Source organism: Magallana gigas, chromosome 9 (assembly GCF_963853765.1).
Source record: "Magallana gigas chromosome 9, xbMagGiga1.1, whole genome shotgun sequence".
NCBI lineage: Eukaryota > Metazoa > Mollusca > Bivalvia > Ostreida > Ostreidae > Magallana > Magallana gigas.
Genome location: NC_088861.1, coordinates 253,211 through 274,449, shown reverse-complemented (window position 1 = coordinate 274,449; position 21,239 = coordinate 253,211). Strand labels below are relative to the sequence as shown.

At 32.1% G+C, this 21,239-nt stretch overlaps 1 protein-coding gene across 1 annotated transcript; it reads right to left on the bottom strand.

Moving 5' to 3' along the window:
- Window positions 1-595: 595 nt before the first annotated feature.
- On the bottom strand, window positions 596-15,243 carry LOC136271335 (E3 ubiquitin-protein ligase Midline-1-like). The gene is made up of 3 exons (XM_066071185.1): window positions 15,179-15,243; window positions 15,088-15,119; window positions 596-3,467 (listed from the first exon to the last, which is right to left on the bottom strand). Exon 3 carries the CDS (start codon window positions 3,464-3,466, stop codon window positions 1,730-1,732), a length of 1,737 nt encoding a protein of 578 aa, XP_065927257.1. The 5' UTR covers window position 3,467; window positions 15,088-15,119; window positions 15,179-15,243; the 3' UTR covers window positions 596-1,729.
- Window positions 15,244-21,239: the final 5,996 nt, after the last annotated feature.

Sequence of the window (21,239 nt, the reverse complement as noted above, 5' to 3'; positions counted from 1 at the left end):
TATGTTTTATTTATTTTATTGTCAATTGCCCTTGCAGGTATTGGGATATAGACTATAGCAATTAAGCAATTATCTCACCTGGTCAAATTCCCGTTTCGCACACATTTTTTCGATACCTAATTTTGAAATGTGTGCAAAACGGGAACAAACCATACATACATGTACAGCATTACTTCAATGCAAGCTAATGAACATCAAATAAAGAAACGAATTTTAATAACAAAAACTGGTGTTTATATATCGTTTATGAAAAATCAAATCGTTCAACCTCAATGAGAGCTCACACAAAGAAAATCAAATAAAACAATTTCAGTCAATATTGACAGGAGATCACTGTTTGTATGAAATAGTTATGTGCGTATAAACATAGTAAATACTTGTATTTTCATAAACCTTTAGATTTTGCCTTATCAACGGATGATGTTTTTTTTGACAGTCCCTCGCATTAACGCTTCAGCGACCTAATTTTTTTTTGGTTTATTCCACATGTAACATTAGTACTATTTCTACTACCAGAAATTATTTGTTTGTTTTTGGGTTGTTTTTTTTTTTTAATTATGATTAAAAAAATAAAGGTATGTCGTTAAACTACAAATGACGTTAGCTATCAATATGTACCAATGAACTTGATATGTGATCAAATCTTTTGAGAAGCCCTTCGAGCTTTACAGGATTTGATCACGTGACCAACCAAGCTCACTTCCCGATGAACCGTTTAACTTGATGTTTATTTCTTATAGTGGGCCGCGGGTTTACCCCATAAAAAATTTCGCTACAAAACATACCCTGAAAATTTGTCAAATCGTTCTGTAGGATTTACAGTTCATTTTATAATTATTTATCAATATTTTACGCTTTTAATTTTTATGCAATACCGCCTTGAACTTGGAATTGCTGATGGTGCTTTTTTGACTGTCTTCTAATGAAATATATAGGAATATGAGTATTTTTTCAGATGGAGCTATTTTGAGAATTATACTAAATTGCTAATAAAAAATATTAGTTTCAAAAGCCCGATTTTGCTCTCTTATTCTAAATAAGAGAATGGTGAGCATAATATTTTCGATATCTATCATTTAGAGTATAGGGTGGTACAAATATGTATGTAGATGTGCAAGATTATTCGGTTCCCTTTTTCCACATGATCTGGGTCAAAATATTATTGTTCATGTAAATTGTCCTGAATAGTCTCAAATCTATAAAACAGATGATATTCGTAAGGTTTGGACTTTTTTTTGCTTGAGTTTGTTTGAGACATATAGTCCACATGACTGACATTACTTGGCTTTTATGTACAGTAAAGTTTTACATAGGTAGAAAAAGTAACGCTTCAATTCTTGATGATGATCTACATAGTTATGGTGTATGCTTCCAATCTGCATTTCCAACTTCGTTCGTACATGAAAACTAAGTATGAATGACTTCTAAAGTATTTACAACATAGACAACATATAATTATCTAAAATCAATTATCTTTAACAAAACAGCCACTCGAGTGGTCCAAGTTGCGTACAAAATTTGATGAAAAAAGCAAACCGGCGACCTACCTTAAATAGTTTATTAATGAAAACCGAAACAGTTTTGAAATAATTCCAATGATAATAACCATCCAAGACACGAAATCACAATTCGATCATATTCATTGAAAACGTTAATGCCAATTCTGGCTCTTAAGGAAGTAATGTACTATATTTTTGTTATATCTATATTAATATTAATTAACACATTATTAAAACAATGTCATTATTAATCTCTGCGCTTGTGCGAATATAGCGTTTGTATTTGTATACCGAACAACCTTAACGTTGCCATGCGTATCAGAAATATAAAGATTGTCATCTTCATCTAAAGCCAATCGCAATGGGTTTGAGCAGACCATATCCAAGAATCTAAGAAATTGCCCGTTCTCTTCTATGATATGTATCTTCAAAGAATCGGAAACCAGAATGTGCGCCTTACTGTCAGTAGCAATTCCGACAGGCCGAAACGGAGCATTTTTTTGGAATGAGGTTTTTCCATCGTACCGAAATCTGAACTGCCCAGCTCTGTCTGTTACGATGACTCCAGCAGCATCACAGTCAGCCAAACAAATGTCTCCATTTTTGTTTTCTTCAATGTATTTACTTAACATTCCTGATGTGTATAGACTCTCCCCCCGATGGTCATACTGAATAATTTGCATTATTTCAGGATCCTGATTAAAACGAACAACTCTACATCTATATTTCCGTTCATCCGTCATGCAAACTAAGAGCTCGCCAAATGCTGTAATGCATAGACTCAAAAGCTTCCAGTCATGAAGATTGATCAGTACTTGTGCTTTATCTTTTGTTAATTTAAATACAGTGTTCTCCAGTTTTATCCCATAGATAAGGTCACCAGTTCTCGTCACAGCAATGTCTGTTGGGCCTTTGTTAAGATTAACATGTTTTAATTTTAAACCTGAACTTGTCGCACCCGTTTTTGGTTGCAAGGTATCACATCGGAACAATTTCAAAGAACCTTCATTTCCTGCAATCCACAGCTTCCCATTACTCTGACATGCTATCTTATCCGGGCATTTGATTTCTCCCGTCTCAAGAACAAATTGAATTTCTGGTTTAACCAGGATGATTGCCTCATTTTCACGGATAGTTTGTGTATTTTTCTCATATCCTTCTGTATGTTCAGAAATGGAGAACCCTAAAACAACATCAAACATTTTTGCAATCAAATCTTTGTTAATCGGCTGAAAAATAAACTTTGGAGTTGATAGTTCAAGCTTTTCAGGAAGACGTTTCAATGCTGAATTTCTGCTTTTGTATGAAAGTGTCTCTGTAACGTTTGGGGAATGTAAAATGTCTTTGTTCGATTTGATAGCCTCCTGGATCTCTATACAAAGATCTTTCACCTTTTGTATGTGTTTTTTCAGTGCTTTCAGTTGTGTTTCCCTCATTCTTTCTGTTTCATCTTGCAGCATGTTGACAATTTTGTCAATTTCGTCATGCCACTTTTTGCGTTGATTTTCGATACTTTGTTTCAAACTTTTATAGTCTTCTTCCAATTTGGCCGCATCAGATTCTTCTTTCTGAACTATTGTTGTATACGACGGAAATACGATTTCATCAAGTTCTTTAGTATCAGAATTGATGTTTTCTTTCCTTTTTTCGAAAACTTCAGAAATTTTCAAGAATGTGTGCTTTTTGTGAGAATCGGAAGGAATGCAAGAGGGACAGACAGCGTTATAGCATTCCTGGCAATAGTTTTTACATCGTTCTGAGGAGTGTGTTGGACATGTTGGAAGAACGAGTGTCGTGTTTCTGTCTTGGAATTTGACAAGTTTGTGCTTGTTAGGATCATCATCTAAATGATTTCCGACACAAGATTTGCATAACTTTCGAGGACATACGACACAAAGCATATCCACCATATTTTCATCGCATAACTCACATCGGTAGACATCTTGTGCAGTTGTTCTCCTATCCATTCTGGAAAAGGATAAGTATAATATATAGGAAGAATACAATGAATGTAACTAAGTTGTTATAAGTATTTGTAAACAAATCCCCGGGCTCTTAACAATTTATTTCCAATTTATTTCCCCTTGGTCTATCGTCTTTAACAATTGCTGTGAATATTGTATTTAGGCAGAAATTAAAATAGCCATTGAAGCCAATGGCACACTATCCACATTTGCGTAACTTTATAGTCGTTTTAATTCTTTGTAATAATTGTGAACCCGGAAAATATAAATTTGGAATAATCAAATTTCTCATCTTTCTACTCAGGTTGAAATAGATTACGAATTCAATTAGATGTTTTTTTTATCAAGCCTTATTATGTCAGTATATGATCAGTGTGTAAAAAACCTTGTGACATATCCGATATCTGGGTTACTTTATGGAAATTATAACTTGCATATTTAAACTACTATTTAAAGTTTAATTCAGACTTCTCTTTACAAATGCATGGATATTTACAATACACAATATATGTACATAAACGTATAGATTACCATTTACACACCTGACCGAATAAAATAGAGTGTAAAATTACTTATTTCCTTTGGGGTTCCTCTATTCAAAACATTTTACAATTCGAAACATTACTATCAAATTGATAAATGCCAGATTGCTAACGTTTTAAAAGCCCCTCCCTTTAATCTTAAATCAGTTAACTAAATATCATACAAAAAAACCACCAAATGTTGTGCGATGTATAGACGTGTCTAGTAATAAGTTCGAGTTAATTAAAATATGTTTAAATTCTACATCCCACTTACAAATTTCAATGCACAAAGTAGTTCCCAGTAAAGATGTTTTTCCTTTACTATATGATACCCCGCGCAAGAGCGGGAGTTAACACTTTACACATTATTAGCATATAATGCATAAGGGGGACGTGCGGCCATCTTGTACATTTGAGGATAAGAATGTAAACATTTCTTGAACTGACTTGATTTTGCCCGAAATTGGCCAAAAATGTTGCCAAAAGATATTAAAAATGAAATATGATGTATATATTTGCCAAAAGATATTAAAGAATAAATATGAAGTTACTTTGAGTGAAAGTTACAACTTAAATTAGCAAAACTCAAACTTGTTCTCAACAAATGATGGCAGAGAGGACACCAATGAACCCCCTTCAAATTCTTAAATCTTCAAAATAAGTCTGTAGCTGCGCAGTTCGACGGCTGAGGCTCGTTTCATAAAGAGGCCTAAATTATGGGCCTAAATTTAGTCTAGTCCGAGGACTTGCATCGAAACTTAGTCAGGTGTATATTGCATTTCATAAAGCGGCGTAACTAGAGGCGTAAACTTAAGGCTATAGCTTTAGCACAAGTCCTTGACAACGCAGCACTGCACATGCATAAAACTGTTTCTATTACTCTATTATGTATAGGTGAATGTAGCATGTTAAATTATGATTAATTTTAGAGGGACTAGCGATTGTAATAATTTTTATTTAAAAATGTTTAAGATTTGATAAATTCTTGTTTCACATAAAGGTTAAAATTCTTAAATAATATTCCTTTTCCTTCAACAATTTACTGGACAAAAAACTCATAATATCAAAATTAAATTATACAAATAGATAAAATATTAAACGGAAACCAAAAAATGGTGCAGTGTATATGATTTCAGGAACACCAGCACAAGGAGTATTATTTTGTGTCAAAACACATGAAAATCTTAGATGTAGTATCCGTAATATACATGTATAATGTTTATTTTAAAGCGGGCTTACTCGGTATCATTTTGGTTGAAGTACATGACTTGTATAATGTGCTCAATAGAATAATCAAAATATCACTTTAAGTAATTAGGAAGTCCAAAATATGTGTTATTTGATTATTTTTATCAGATTGAAAAGTTTGAATTCACTGGGTCGGTGTAAATTTACAAGTTGTCATAATGATGTTTACATCCAATTTTCTTACCTTTGTCGCTCTTTGTCATTGCGCATTTCAATTGGAATAAGTTTTAGGGGTTATAAAACAAAATTTTGTTTTCAATTATTTCGCGAAATTTTGTATTTAAGCGCAATAAAATGTATTTTATACATGTACATGTATTATGATAAGTTATACTTTCTGTATCCAGTATTCAGAACTAATAATTTGTATTTATCAAATCAGTTTGAATTGCAGATTTGTCTAAACTCTGTTTTGTGTCATCATTCTTGTAGTTAAAACCATGTATCAATAACATCATAATCTTCACTTTAAAAAGAGAATCACAAATTAAGTTTATGATTGTGCATTAGTATCAGTGAGTTTAATCGGCTTCGATTTTCAGTATTATTTGCATTCAATATTAATGCATCTATAGGTACATACATTTATATCGTAGGTTATAAAAATATACTGTTCATATATCAATTACCAAAAATATTAGCTATTATCTCGGGAAGCAATTTTAATGAAAGATTTTTTAAAAGGTTAAGTTACTATTAAATGTGATGTAAACTTGTCCATGGTAAATGTTGTAGAAAAAAAATATAATGTAAGTTTATAAAATGCAACACAAAAAATTAAAATTAGAGCACTTTTTTAAAATATAAATTATGATCTCTCTCTCTCTCTCTCTCTCTCTCTCTCTCTCTCTCTCTCTCTCTCTCTCTCTCTCTCTCTCTCTCTCTCTCTGTTCTTTCTCACATTTATTAGGGTAAAACCCCGTGTGCACATTAATTCCGGAAAATTCCCGTGTCAATCAAATTCCAGAATTAATAGTATATAAATCGTTCTTTTTCAGTATCTGAATGTGACAATAAATGTAACTTAAATCGCATTAGTGATAAAATACAATCGTTGTTTCATAATATATATGCTTACTTACGTTTACGTCCGAACTTACGCCTACCTATTTGCTATTTTTATTGTAAAATCATCATAAAAAAGTGTTGAAAAAAGCCGAGGCATAAAACAACATATCTATTTGAAAAATCCACGGTGTTTTTTTTTAAATACTAGTATCACTGTGTAATGAGGTCACTGTATTTAAAGAGGTTCGATCCTCTGATTTTGGGTAGCCATTTTGTGTCACCTCTAGTCTGGAAATTATGTGTCATATATATGAATTCTACATGTTAATTCCTTTTTTTAAATGCCAAATAAACTCTATTGAATAAAATAGTGAAGAAAAAATTCCATATTTAGAGAGTGTAGTAAGGGACTATATTTTGTGGCGGAAGGTTTTTAAGAAGAAAATGAACATTTTTCATAACTCAGTTGTTTTAGAGTACCGTAATTTTAGCTTTCTTATTTTGCGTGCAGACCAAATTTCCAGATAGTTTATGCATTATGATATCTTCGTATTGTTTCAAAAAACATATTTCAACAATATCTCAATATTTCTATCGACATATATTGGCATGTTTAAGTGATATTTCATAAAAGTAAAGAAAAAATCAACTCCAATTTTCCCCTAAAATTAGCTAATTTCATGCCATATCTCAAAATTTACATTATAGACCCATACTTTGGGTTTTATTTTCTAAATATTTAAGTTTCTTTTGACAAGTTTGTCATAATTTGAGAAAAAGTTTGAGACTTTTAAATTATCTAATTGCATGTTGAATCCTTTATGAATAAAAATAGTATTTTTTCAGTGCAAAAAGGTCAAAATATCAATAAGGTGAAGAAATTGCAAACTTTTTCATTATGATAATTTTAATTTTATTAATTCTAAATAATGTAAATTTGTATTTGATACCATGGTTCATTTCGATAAAAAATTATAGAAGGAAAAGCAATTTATGTGCAATTTGCACTTTCAGTGCAGAACGGTCATATTAAATACACTGTAGCACCGAAAGTAGCATATAGACCCCAAAATTTTGTTTTAAATTTTGGTTTAGATATGTGTGTAGATATTTAAAAATACTTTAGAAAAAAACTTAGAGACTTTTGATCGCAGGATCCAACGTCCTTAATTCGGACGTAAAGATGCACTCTTTAATGAAACGCAAATATTCGAATTAGTCCCGTATTTACACCGACGCAGCGTTAATCTGGACGTACGACCCTTTATGAATCGAGCCCCTGTTCTGTGTGATTAAAAGGCCATTGCCCTGTTTTTGTATGCAAACTTTTCAAACAAATGACATGTAGGACTTCATATTTATTGCTTTTATATCTTTTGGCAACATTTTGGCCAGTTTCGGGCAGAAACAAGCCAGTTCAAGAAATATTTACATTCTTATCCTCAAATGTACAAGATGGCGGCACACCCCCCTCAAAATGTTGAACCATATTTTTGTTCATTTTTTTGTATATACTTTGTCCGATTTTTTCCTTATCTTATTCTTTAGAATTGAAATTTTAAAAAAATACATTGTTGGATATTTAGAGTAAAGGACAGGGATGAAAAATCTAAACTGAAATGGATAAAATGTTTGTTGCAGATGACTGGAAAACATTTTTCTTATTGTATTTATTTCAAATTTATTTAGTGAATGGGTATCGTATTTATTTCAAATTAGTGAATGGGTATCGTATTTATTTCAAATTAGTGAATGGGTATTAAATGTATTTCTCTCTAACTTTGGTTCTTTTTGTCTATTTTCAATATAATTTGTATTACTCTCCCAAATAAGGATCTCAGATTAAAGACTGTTTTTAAAAAACAATCGGGAGAGGGGGGGCATCCCCATAAAACTTATAGACGTAGAATACAATAATCTGTTCATTAATATAATGTTTACACATTAATGTCTAAAGCTTACAACCAATCTGTCGTGGTAAAAAAAAGTATGAAATTAAAACACGCTAGGTTATGCATGATTATCCATTTGTGTGCATGTCTTAAACAAAAGTTGTTAGATTCAAAGTATCTGGCCGATGGTTAACTCGCCTTACACTTTCCTCAATGATGTCAATTAGTCAACCCGTTTCTGGGCACCCCGTTTCCATTAATACTAAAATCGCTATCCAATGTGTCTGGCGTCGCCATGGCAAACTCGTCCTACACTTTTCGTTAATTAGTCAATCCGCGTTCTTGCTTACCCCGTTCTGGAAAGTTCTCAAGTGAATGTGTATCAAAACTAAAATCGCCCACTAAAGAAACGAATTGACTCATTTTAATTATTCAACATTTTGTCACAACTTCTATGTATTTCAGAGGCGGATCCAGCAATTTGGAAAAGGGGGGGGGGTTCCAATTGATGATAATCAATACGTGCAAAATTCATTATTTGTCAATAAACAAGGCCTTTTGAACATTTTCCGTGCGTAAATTTAATTAACAGTTATCTCGTCATTATCTACATGTATTTCATACCTATTTTAATACCAGAGTGCACTGCATTTATTAAGCGTTTTGGGTTGGGTAAGGAAGATTGCACAATTTCTAGCCTTAGAAAAAAAACCAAGTCTCCAGCAATGAGAACGTGCGTCTATGCTTAATAGAAAGAAACTAAAAAACAAAACAAAAAATGATTCAGACTTATGGAACGCCATAGCTGCCTTAAGGTCAATTTCATGTTATATGAATTGGTATATCTTTTATATGCAATAGTAATATCATTATATGCAGTGGTAACATCATTATATACAGTGGTAACATCATTATATACTGTGATTTCGCCATTATATTCAGGGGTAAAATCTTTATATGAAGTGGTAACATCATTACGTTATGTCGTAAGATCATTATGTGCAGTGGTTTATTCATTATATGCTATGAATAAATCTTTATATGATATGATAAACTCATTTCATACAGAGCTAAACTCATAATGAACTATTGTTCAATCGTTATGTTATATGGTACACTCTTCATGTGCAGTTGCAAAATCCTTTTATGCAGTGCAACTTCTTGACATTAGGTGATAAGTTCATTATATGCAGTACTAACATCATGTTGTGGTGTATTAAAACCATTATGAATGGTGGTAAAACCTTTATGTATTGTGGTGAAAGCTTTACATGCAACTGTAACTCCTTTATATGGTGTGAAAATTTTATAATATGCCATTGTTGAGTCATTATATTATGAGGTCAGTTCTTTACATGATGTGATCATTTCATTATATGGAGTGGTAACTTCGTAACTCTTTATGATGAGGTTGTAAACTGGTTCTCGCTGAACAGTTTTAATGCGGGGAAGAAGTCCAGTTTCATTTTGAAAAAGATGCCGCGTTCATTTTGACGATGCACATTTCCTGGTCAACTTGTCGTTTGTTTTGAAGAGAGAGAGAGAGAGAGAGAGAGAGAGAGAGAGAGAGAGAGAGAGAGAGAGAGAGAGAGGGGGGGTTTCTCTGTTCTTGATACATCGATGTGTGAAAAATCGAATGAAATTTTAGTAGAGTAGAGTTTAATTTTAAAAGTAAAACAAATTTCAAAAAATGATTGTGCTTTGTGTAAAAAATTAATACCCCCCCCCCTGCTTCTAGATCCGCGCATACAGTTAGGTAGATCACTTTATGTATCTTGATATTAACATAGAACTATTTGATTTCTACTTGCTTTCGTGTTTAAAATATACATGTTATTCTTCGGAGCTTAATTAAACAATCTAATTCTGTCTATTCAAAAACGTTTAAATTGAGTTACTTTGTTCTTGATTGTTATTTAAAATAATTTTAATTGCATCCATATAAACCGTGGCGCTTGAAACAAACTTATCCGTATTTTGCTGATTCATAAATTTTTGCACGGCTTGCTTTTAACGATGTCGAACAATATGTATATATATTTTGAAAACGACATATTTTACAAAAAGATACAATAAAATCGATTAATGCGTTACTTTGTTTTAAAACCCCTCGTTCAGCAGCAAATGATTACAATTCATGTGAACAAAGTCGGTAACGTTGAAGAAAATCAGCACAATATTACAATGGCAAGCGTTTTGAAACTTATTTATCCGGACATTAATTATTTTTAAAACCATCGGAATAGGGGTATTACCTTTTCGTGCGATCAAAAATTAATTTTAAAAATACCAAGCAGTTAGTCTCGGTGATTATTCGGCCATCCTGCGTAACCACTCTGCTATACTAGACACGATGACCTTTTTCAGTGTATCCATTTTACAATTTGTTTAATGCATGGGGGCATTGAACGGAGGTGGGGGTGGGTCCCGGGGAGGACCCCGCCCCAGAAAAATTCAAATTTCTTAAATTCCCATGAAATTACCAAAAATTTGCCTCGAACCCACCTCCCCCACTCCTTCGGCAAACTTCAGTATTTATATTGCAACCCCCCCCCCCCCCCCCCCCCCCCCCGAAGATATCTGCAGCTTTACGGAAAATAGCACAGGAACTGCAACACCTTCTTTGTAGGATTTAAAATACAAAAATACATGCCCGGTGAGCTTAAATTTTATACCTTGGATGAAACAACCATTTAAAGAGATTAACACCAACCAATTTCTTTATTATTTCTTAAAAATCAAATTAATTTTTTAAGAAATGAAAACGAATTTTTATACATGTCTATGAATGAAAATCTGTCTTTTCCTTTTTGTTGGAGGTATTGATCAGCGAGGAGTAGCACCTACCTAGTACATTGAAACAAAGGTCTTTTGACTTTGATTGCTTGATTTTTTGTACTTTCTTTTACTTTTGAATTAAAAGCATGCTCTATAATACATGTAGTACATTCGATTTTTTACACAAAATGGGTTCAATGATTGATATTATGATATCGATGTTAAAGGACAGATAAACTCTCTTAGTCTCTCCCTCTCTCTTTCTCTTTCTTTCTCTTCAAAACAAACGACAAGTTGACCAGGAAATGTGCATCGTCACAATGAACGCGGCATCTTTTTCAAAATAAAACTGGACCTCTTCCCCCATTAAAACTTTTCAGCGAGAGCCAGTTTACAACCTCATCATAAAGAGTTACGACTGCATATAAAAAAGTTACCACTCCATATAATGCAATGATCGCATCATGTAAAGAACTGACCTCATTATATAATGACTCAACAACGGCACTTTATGAAATTGTCACATCATATAAAGGATTTACAATTGCATGTAAAGCTTTCACCACAATACATAAAGGTTTTACCACCATACATAATGGTTTTACCACCATACATAATGGTTTTAATACACCACAACATGATGTTAGTACTGCATATAATGAACTTATCACCTAATGTCAAGAAGTTGCACTGCATAAAAGGATTTGCAACTGCACATGAAGAGTGTACCATATAACATAACGATTGAACAATAGTTCATTATGAGTTTAGCTCTGTATGAAATGAGTTTATCATATCATATAAAGATTTATTCATAGCATATAATGAATAAACCACTGCACATAATGATCTTACGACATAACGTAATGATGTTACCACTTCATATAAAGATTTTACCCCTGAATATAATGGCGAAATCATAGTATATAATGATGTTAGCACTGCATATAATGACGTTACCACTGCATATAATGATATTACTATTGCATATAAATGAAATACCAATTCATATAATATGAAATTGACCTTAAGGCAGCTATGGCGTTCCATACAGACTTATTACGACAAGTTATTATAAATATGAATTTTTTGGTAATATTTTTATGTCTTTGATATTTAAATTCTGAACTATTTATCGATTTTGATTTCTATCGATTGCCTTCTTAAATAAAGGTCTAAATGATAGGATATGACAAAAAAGGGGATACTTTATCTGCTGAATAGATTGTACATGTGTAATACAATGGTACAAGCAATAGTCGTCCCAGGGAACTTGATGTGACCTCTGTAATGGGTGCGCAACCTCACCCGGCACTAGTACAGATGCGATCATATTCAAGAAAGTTTTGAAAAGTTGTGCATTTACATAATGGTTTACATATAAACCCCTTACACGGTATTTTTGTAACGTAATTTCCGATTCTTGGAAACAAAACACAAAAAAGGCTTCGTTTGTGATTCAGGTATGAAGGTAGCTAGCATTCCAGAAAAATAGCATAACCCGCATAAGAAATTCTTAAAATGAGCAATTTTAAAAGCATTTATTTGAGATAATTAAAGTGGTTATAGTATAAATGGGGAAAATTGCCTTTAAATAGGCATTACAAGTTTTCCAAAAAATTCATATGTCCCAGAGAAAGGGGGGGTTCCGACCCCCGGACCCCCTCCCCCCCTCTGGATCCGCCAATGTATTTTCTAAATAGGCTCACAGTAAATATTTTCACTCTTTACGTAATCATTCAATATTATTTCATTGCAAGTATATGTTTTGATGCAAACTATCCCTTACTTGGATCCGCCAAAGCGTGTCCACCACCTTACTCTCATTTTTTTTTCTTTTTCGGGCTCGTGTATCGAAAACGAAAGTAGGTTTTTGATTAATTTCACTATAACAAGTTAAGCTTTTTAAAAAAAGTTTACCTTCTTTAGAACAAACCCTAAACAACACTTAGTTATCAAAGACAGTTGAACTCTTTTTTATATAAATGTCACCTTCCTCTACATAGCATGAAGAGTGGATTCATCCAAACATTTTGTGTCATGTGTCGTTTAACCCTGCATGTCTAAAATTGATAAATGCGTAGCCGAGCTTGTTAGTTGAGATCGACTATAGGGTGAAAGAGATCTCAGGTACTACATTGTATTTTGATAAAATCAAAGTTATACCACTGCGTTTATCTATCTAAGGTGCAAATAACTTTACCGATATTAGGCATACCGCGTCAATTTTTTTAAAACATGTTTGTATAAATATTTGAATAAACAATTCTAAAAGAAAAACAAATAATTTCAATAGATATTATAGAATGTTACTTTCAACTAGTTGGACCTGAAAACCAAAGGTTGAATTTCATTCATAGCAATTTGTATTGCTTTTTCGTTTTCTCACTTTTTAAGATTTGAAATATGCGAAATTTGTTAAGTCGTACGTGAAAAAGATAATCAGAAAATTATCTCCCTTGCGCCGAACAGTATTTCAACCAATGAAATAAATGTAAATTTTCACATCATGTATGTTCAACCAATCACAAAGGAAAGGAAGTGCACAACTCGGAGACTGTAAATTATTTCAACTCTTTATACCGTCTTCCAAGGAAGACGGTAATAACTTATCAGCTAAAATTCACTTGTGTTGAAATACCAAAGGCGTAAGCAAGAACTCTGGTGCAGCCATTTTGTAGTTTATTTGCAAAATGCCTTAATTCATAAGTATTGATTCTACTCTCTGTCTGACTAAGCTTTGTACCGAACATGTACCGTTAACATTCTTAATTTTTTTTTTAGCGTCGACATTTTTAAACATATTATTAGTGATTATATGCATGAGTATTTTGACAGGTAGGTTCACTGCCGAATTTGGACAATCATTTCATTAATCGGAAATCATCTTCAATAATTTTTAATACGTTTGAATGAAACTGTATTCGCTGAAAGTTTCTTACATCTAAATACCTTTCCTGAATATTGACTTTTTTGTTCTGAATATTCATGATCATTTAATACGTCTTTCATAAGGGGGTATCTGTAAATTTTGAAACAAAATTGAAACGAAACTGAACGAAACGAAACAAAACTAATTGAAACGAAATCAAACAAAACCAAACGAAACCAAAATCCAAAACGACACTAAACAAACCAATGAAATAAAATCAAACAAAACTAAAAGTCAATTATGAATACATAAATGTGAAAATAAACTCATTACCATGCATATAACAGACTGCACATTTTTGTTTCAGATTGCCGTTGTAAATTCTTAAGTTGCTGTTTGCAAAAATTATAGAATAATGTAAAAAAACTGATGTACATTCTAATATCTTTCATGCTTCTAATTGGTTTCATTAAAGAGATAGTCAGACATCTCTGTTTCTCAAAATGTCTGACTATCTCTATAATGAAACCAATTAAAAGCATAAAAGATGTAACTTATAAAGAATGTACATCAGCTATTTACATTTAAAAAAAGCACTATAACAAACTGTCAACCGTCTCAGAAATTGTTATATAATTTTTGTAACTACCGGATAAGCGGCTTTAAAATTAATAACGCCAATCTGAAACATATAAGCTGTTAAATATATAATGTTATTTATTTTTTATTTCAATGAATTTAATCTCACTTTTATGTAGTCATGTTTGATTTTTAGATTTGTTTAATTCCGTTTCGTTGGTTTTGTTTCGTTTTAATGCGGTGTTTTGTTTTATTTCGTTTCGATTTGTTTTGTTTCGTTTCGATTTTGTTTTGCACTTTACCCTTCAAAATGTTATTTAAATTGAACAACACTAGACTAATACAGGTTATAAAAATTCACAGAAAGATAAATATTTTTAGGTCAATGTTGAATTGTTATCTTTTGTAGGCCATCAGCACAAACCAATTCACTCTACAGCTAATGTAAAAAAAATTCATCTTGTTCAACCGTTTAATAGATAGAATTTTTTTCCAGCAATATCAGCGAATATCCATTGAAATAAAGAACGTGTACATGTATTTCAATACCACGGTTGTCCATCTTAGACTTACGCGATCATATTATTTACATATCACTTTATGATGCCACAGGTTTTGCGTCTTTCGCAATTCACTGGAAAAGTACTATCATAGAAGTTGATTGAAATAAGTTTTATCAAATAAATAAATATAATAAAAAACAGTAAGGAAACGAGTACCTACCTGTATTAGCTGTAAATAGTCATTCTGAAGCGCAATCTCTCATCAGAGGGCGTATTACGCTGCGCTATCTGGGTAGAGATTGTCTGAAGCGTTGCATTTATGGTTCACGGAAAAGGTAGGTATACAAATCATGGCGCTCATGATAACGAATTCAGGAAGTAGTTTGTTGTTGTTGTTTTGTTTTTTGGTGTTTTTTTGGGGGTTTTTTTTTTGGGGGGGGGGGTTACTTTCGTTTTGTAACATAAACGTACAAGTACAAATATGCACTACCAATGTGTGCCGTGATGTTTGTAATACATGTAGGATTTTTAAACAATATAATTATTAATAGCGTTATTGATGTTCCAAAATATAAAAAAGATTATAAAAAATTATCCGGATCCGATATTTATATCGTATTTGTTATATATTGGTTAGTTAATTATTGTTTTAAATTTATACGATTTATATGCAATTTCAAGCTTACATGTAGTAAAAGGTTGGCGAATGCATTAAAAGTTAAGAAACTGCAAATTTGGTGAATTTGTCCGATAACTTAAGTATTTGAGATTCAGCATCCACTTGAGGTTTTTTTTTGTTTTTTTTTTTGGGGGGGGGGGGGGGGGGCAAATGCACACTCTCGGGTGTGTGTGGGTGTGTGCGCGGAATGGCAGTTAATTCAGTCTATTATTTTAATTTGCTCCATAGCTTTAATATTAAAGACCATACTTGTATAACAAAACCTTTGATTCTTTTATTTTCTTTCGAATCATGATTATATCTAGTGTAACGACAATGGTATTAATATTGAAGGTATAAAATTCTAATACCCATGCATGTAGACTCTGTCAGAGTCGAATCAATCAGACACTAGAAACAGAGTCTAATTGTCAGTAGTGACTCTGGGTCCACTAGCTGGGAGGTGCCTCGTCCTGGTTGCTGTCCTGGCGCTGGAAGATGTAGGTGGCCACATCCTGGAGCCGACTCAGGACCAGGCTTCCCATTCCTGATACAGGGGAGCTAGGACCAACTTGTCGTATATTGTACATTGTACGGGGCTGTCACGTTAAAAATGTTACTACTTAGTCTAAATTTAAATAAATATTTAAACTAAAATTGAAATTGCTTAGCCCGCATTACCTCTAACTTTCTTAAATTTTGAAGATATTTTTATTAATTTTCTATGCTTCCAATATTGAAATATATCTGATTTTTACATATTATGAAGACTTTATACAAAGATTTAAATTGACAGAAAAGCTTAATTAAATGTATTGACCATTTTATAAGAGAGAAAAACTGATTTTAGTGATTTTTTCACACAAGTATATGTATAGAATGAGTATATTGACCATTTAATAAGAGAAAAAACTTATTTTAGTGATTTTTTTTCACACAAGTCTATGCATAGAATGAGTACTTAAGAAAGTTTATAAAAATGTAATTTGATAGGCAAATCATATTTTAAAAACATATTCTGAAACCAAAGTATCTTATAATTAGTTCACAGTAGTTTAAATATTCCAACATTAATATTATATTTCAGGTGACTTGAACACGATTTGACTTAAAATTTTCAAATTTTAATTAAATTTCCATATTCAATGTTTATACTGATAAATATAGAAGTTTATTATGCTATGTCAAAATTTGAAAGTCGAATATCAAGTTTTAGGCAAGTTACATAGTTCATAATTCTTTGTTTTGTAAATAAAGCTAGAATATCGGGGGGTTTTTTACATATGTGTTGTATTGGTGTAAGTTTCAAACAAATGTATCTTTCTTTTGTTGATAATAGCATTTATGAAGACACTGAATTAATTTAAATTGTTTTTACATGTCATTTTGTTAAGGTTAATTCTCTACATTACATTTTTTGTAAACAACTGTAAGACTCGAGCTTTGTTTACATAACAACCAATTCTTACCTCTGTATCTCGCTTGTAACTTGACATTAACATTCAATATTTTGGTCAATCATTTAAAATGCACCAGTAAACCATTTTATACATGAAAAATAAAAATGAAATTTTTGATCTCAAATCGTGTCCAAGACCCTTTAAATGCTATCTAGATTCATGAATCCACAGCAATTCTGAACTGAAAAAGTGTGTGCTATTTTCTTACGCCTAGTATGTTCCGTCAAAAATGTAGTCCTTGTTAGATTCTAAACTTTGATTACAGTTTCTATGCCAAGTTGTATTTTAGTCAAAAAGAATGAAAAATATGATATTTTAATTTCCTGTCATCTAGATTTAATGAACATTTACTCAAATTCACTTTTGACAAGTCGAAAACCAGAAAAGACTCCTTCCAAATTCCTGATGTTCACAGATTTATATTTTGAAAGTTACAAGAGATTTGATTCGTATACTGACCATGGGCAACTCATTAAAATTTTCTTGTTAATGGAAAATCTATTATTCTTGATTAATTAATGGGAGATCGGGATTATACTTTTTATACTTACGAAATAAGGAACATGTTATGGAACATGCTTTTGTTAAACGATGTATGCAGAAGCGTTTACACAAATTGCGAGATTGTATACACGGAACTGTGGCGAAAGCCAATCGGAATAGGGTATGAATTTTTTATGAGCGCGATAAAAATTCAACCCGAATCTCCCTCCTCTTGGAAAAGTAAAATTTATCAAATTCACATAGCAAAATCATAATGTATTTTTAAAGGGACTATTTCTGATGCAAACGAAATCAATACGGTCAATTGCGAACACCAGCAATTGGATTTGGCATGCGGTCGCGATGAAGCCATTCACATGATCAATGTCACATACGGGCGGACTGACGATTTTACATGCTCACGTGGTGATACAACTAAAAGATGTAGGGCAAAGCTTGCAACAGAAATACTCAGAGAACGGTGTTGGGGAAGTAGACGCACCTGTAAGGTTAAAGCATCGAATTCTCTATTCGGAAATCCTTGCGTCGGGACATTCAAATATATGGTAGTTGCATACAAGTGCTACAGTGAGTACCATAATTAGTTTAAGAAATGTTTTATTCAAAAATATACATATAAGTATTCAATTGAATATGGATTGAACAGCAGGCAAAAATAGTATATATAAGTTCTCTCCATTATATCATGTCTCTCATATTATGATTAGTATCATATTAAAAAGCACACAAATTCGTATGCTCAAAGATGTTTCAGTGCCATTCCGGTATGAACGAAAATTGTACAATATAACACAAAAATAAATTCTGGGCCAATGTATGCTGTTGATCTCTAGTTACAACTGATTCATCCATTATTTAATTTTAAGGAAAATAGTTTTATTTCTTTGTAGAACTGTATTTTTGGACTCTCTCTTAAACATTTTAGGATACCATTAATCTGATGGAGGTTTTATTCATACAATGAGGAAAACAGCCTTGATGAAGACATAATAAAAATAGGAAAAAGAAAAAGAAAAACCCGGCTTCCGGACACTTTTTCTGTAAACGAGATGCTATGTTAATAAATGTTCAATATTCATTAGATGTGATTGAGGGTGGGGTTGGGGCTTTTTTGTATTTTTGGTTTTTTATTTTATTTATTTCTCCCTTCTTATTTTTTCTGAGTTGCAATGAAACTCGGTTAAAAAAGTAAACAAGCTGAGGATATTATAAATAATTATGTCCTGTTGAAACATCTTTCCCACTTTATAGTAATTTTTAATTTCTATGGGATATTGTTTTTAAAATAAATATTTTAACTGTCCGGTGCACTAAACAAGAGTGGTTTTAATTTAAAGGGAATTGTCCATCATCTGACATACATGTACAATATTTTTGGAAACAACACCTTAGACGGCCGCAGAATTTAAAATGTCACGCTGACACTGGCAAAATTATCCGGCACAGTGTTATAAATAAGAATAAAAAATAACAATATCGTTAAACAGATTGACAGAAGTTAACATCAAGTATGTTCTACTTTTTCCGTTACCACATTAAAATTTAATAGGTACAAATCATTTAAACAGAAAAATACGTATCGAAAGGAATCCAAAAGCTTGTCTTAATGTACCAATAAAGAACAAAGAACAATATATCAACACTAACCAACAATGGTTACAATTAACACTTATAGGAAAACTTTTTTATCTTTGTTTCGTCGAACACACAAAAAACTTCAAATAAAATCTTTCTCCGTCAAATTTATTTGCACTTCAGCATTTATTTAATGTATAATTTAGTGGCGTAACATCACTGTAAAATATACTATCAACTGTAATTTAAGATAACAAGATATCAACATTAATCAACCTATTAAAATCATCTAAAACACAAATGCATCACAGATATGTTTTCCGAATACGTTTGTATTATCTTGCTTATATGTCAACAACAACATAATAAAGAAAAAAAAGAATACTAGTACATGAAAATCTTGGATTTCTTTGCTCAACACAGAAATCACAACAACATAGCTGGTGTTAACACAGATCTTGAACAAACGCCCCATGTAATCTATTATAAACATAAACATAAAACTTCATGAGACATAACAACACAACATGAACACTGAACACTTGAATCAGACACCACCAAAAACAGATTCAGTTGTCTACACAGACAAAAACGTTGCCTTTCAACATGCAGAAGACACAACACCGGTCCAAATAAGGTAGCAGCAATCTCTGGTTCTCCGACCCTCAGCTCATTTAATGCTGGATCTTCTCCCTGCCCCCTGTACGGACTGGGAATCCCCTGGCCCCTGAGACGACTCTGGGTCCACTAGCTATATTTTAGGTGTACATAATAAAATGGTATGGCTGCAACAATTATAAATGTTGATTCATTTTATTTCAAATTTATAACTGATGCTCATCGTAAATGATATAAATGTAAATGTTTTCATTATAAGAGATAAAAATATAAAATTTTGCACTTATTTTAATTTTAAAGACCTACCATGCAGCGGTTGATATAATTCATTTCAGTTGAATTCATGTCGATTTATTTTCTTCACTGGTTTGTTTTTATTTTTCTTATCAAAAGAAAGTACAAAAACATACGGTACATTATAAAGTACCCAGTAATGTTATTAAATATATATATATATATATATATATATATATATATATATATATATATATATATATATATATATATATATATATATATATATATATATATATATATAATTCTTTACTTTACAATTTACTCATTGAATTTTATGCAATCGCTCCTATAATAGTTATCTTAAGATTATCTTAAGATAAGTTAAAGTTATGACAGCTTTGTGAAACAACTATGTAATATCTTATGATAATCATAAGTCAAATCTTATGACAATCTTAATAAGTATATTGTAGAATATATAAAACTGTGAATCAACTGAAGCGACAGGAATATGCATGATTAACTCAATGAAATATTCATTGACTGATTTCTTTTACATATGTAGTCAGTTGGTTTATTTTGTCATGTATTGGATCATCATCACTTTGCCAGATGATTCAGCCACATAAAGGTTGTCTTCTGTATCTGTAGCCAACCGCAATGAACCTGAGCAATCGCAGTTCAAGAAACAGATGAACTGACCATTTTTGTCTACGATATGTATGGCCATTGAATCTGAAACCAAAATGTGGGCCTGGCTGTCAGTAGCGATTCCTACTAGACGGAATGGAACATCGTTTGGAGATAAAGAAGTGCCTGTGTACCGAAATCTGAACTTTCCTTCTCCGTCCGTCACCAACACTGCTCCGGCGTCAAAATCAGCAACACAGATGTCTCCGTTCTTATTTTCTTTGATGCATTTGTTTGACATACCTGAGGCATAGATTGTCTTCCCCTGATCATCGTACTGGATAATCTGCGTTTTTTCGGAACCCTCAAATCGAACAACTCTACACCTATATCTCATTTTATCTGTCATGAAAACTAACAGCTCATCCATTGCTGTTAAACAAAAACTTGTAAGAATCCATTTGTGTAGTCTAATCAGAACCTCTGCTCTATCTTCTTTAATATTGCATATTGTGTTTGAAAGTCTCTTTCCATAGATCAGATTACCATTTTTTGTTACTGCGATTTCTTTTGATCCTTTGTCTACAAATACTTGTTTGGATGCTACAAACGCGCTGAAAAAGTAGCTTAGATCATTGACTTTAAATGACTTTATTGTACATTCTTGACCGGTAACCCAGAACTTTCCAT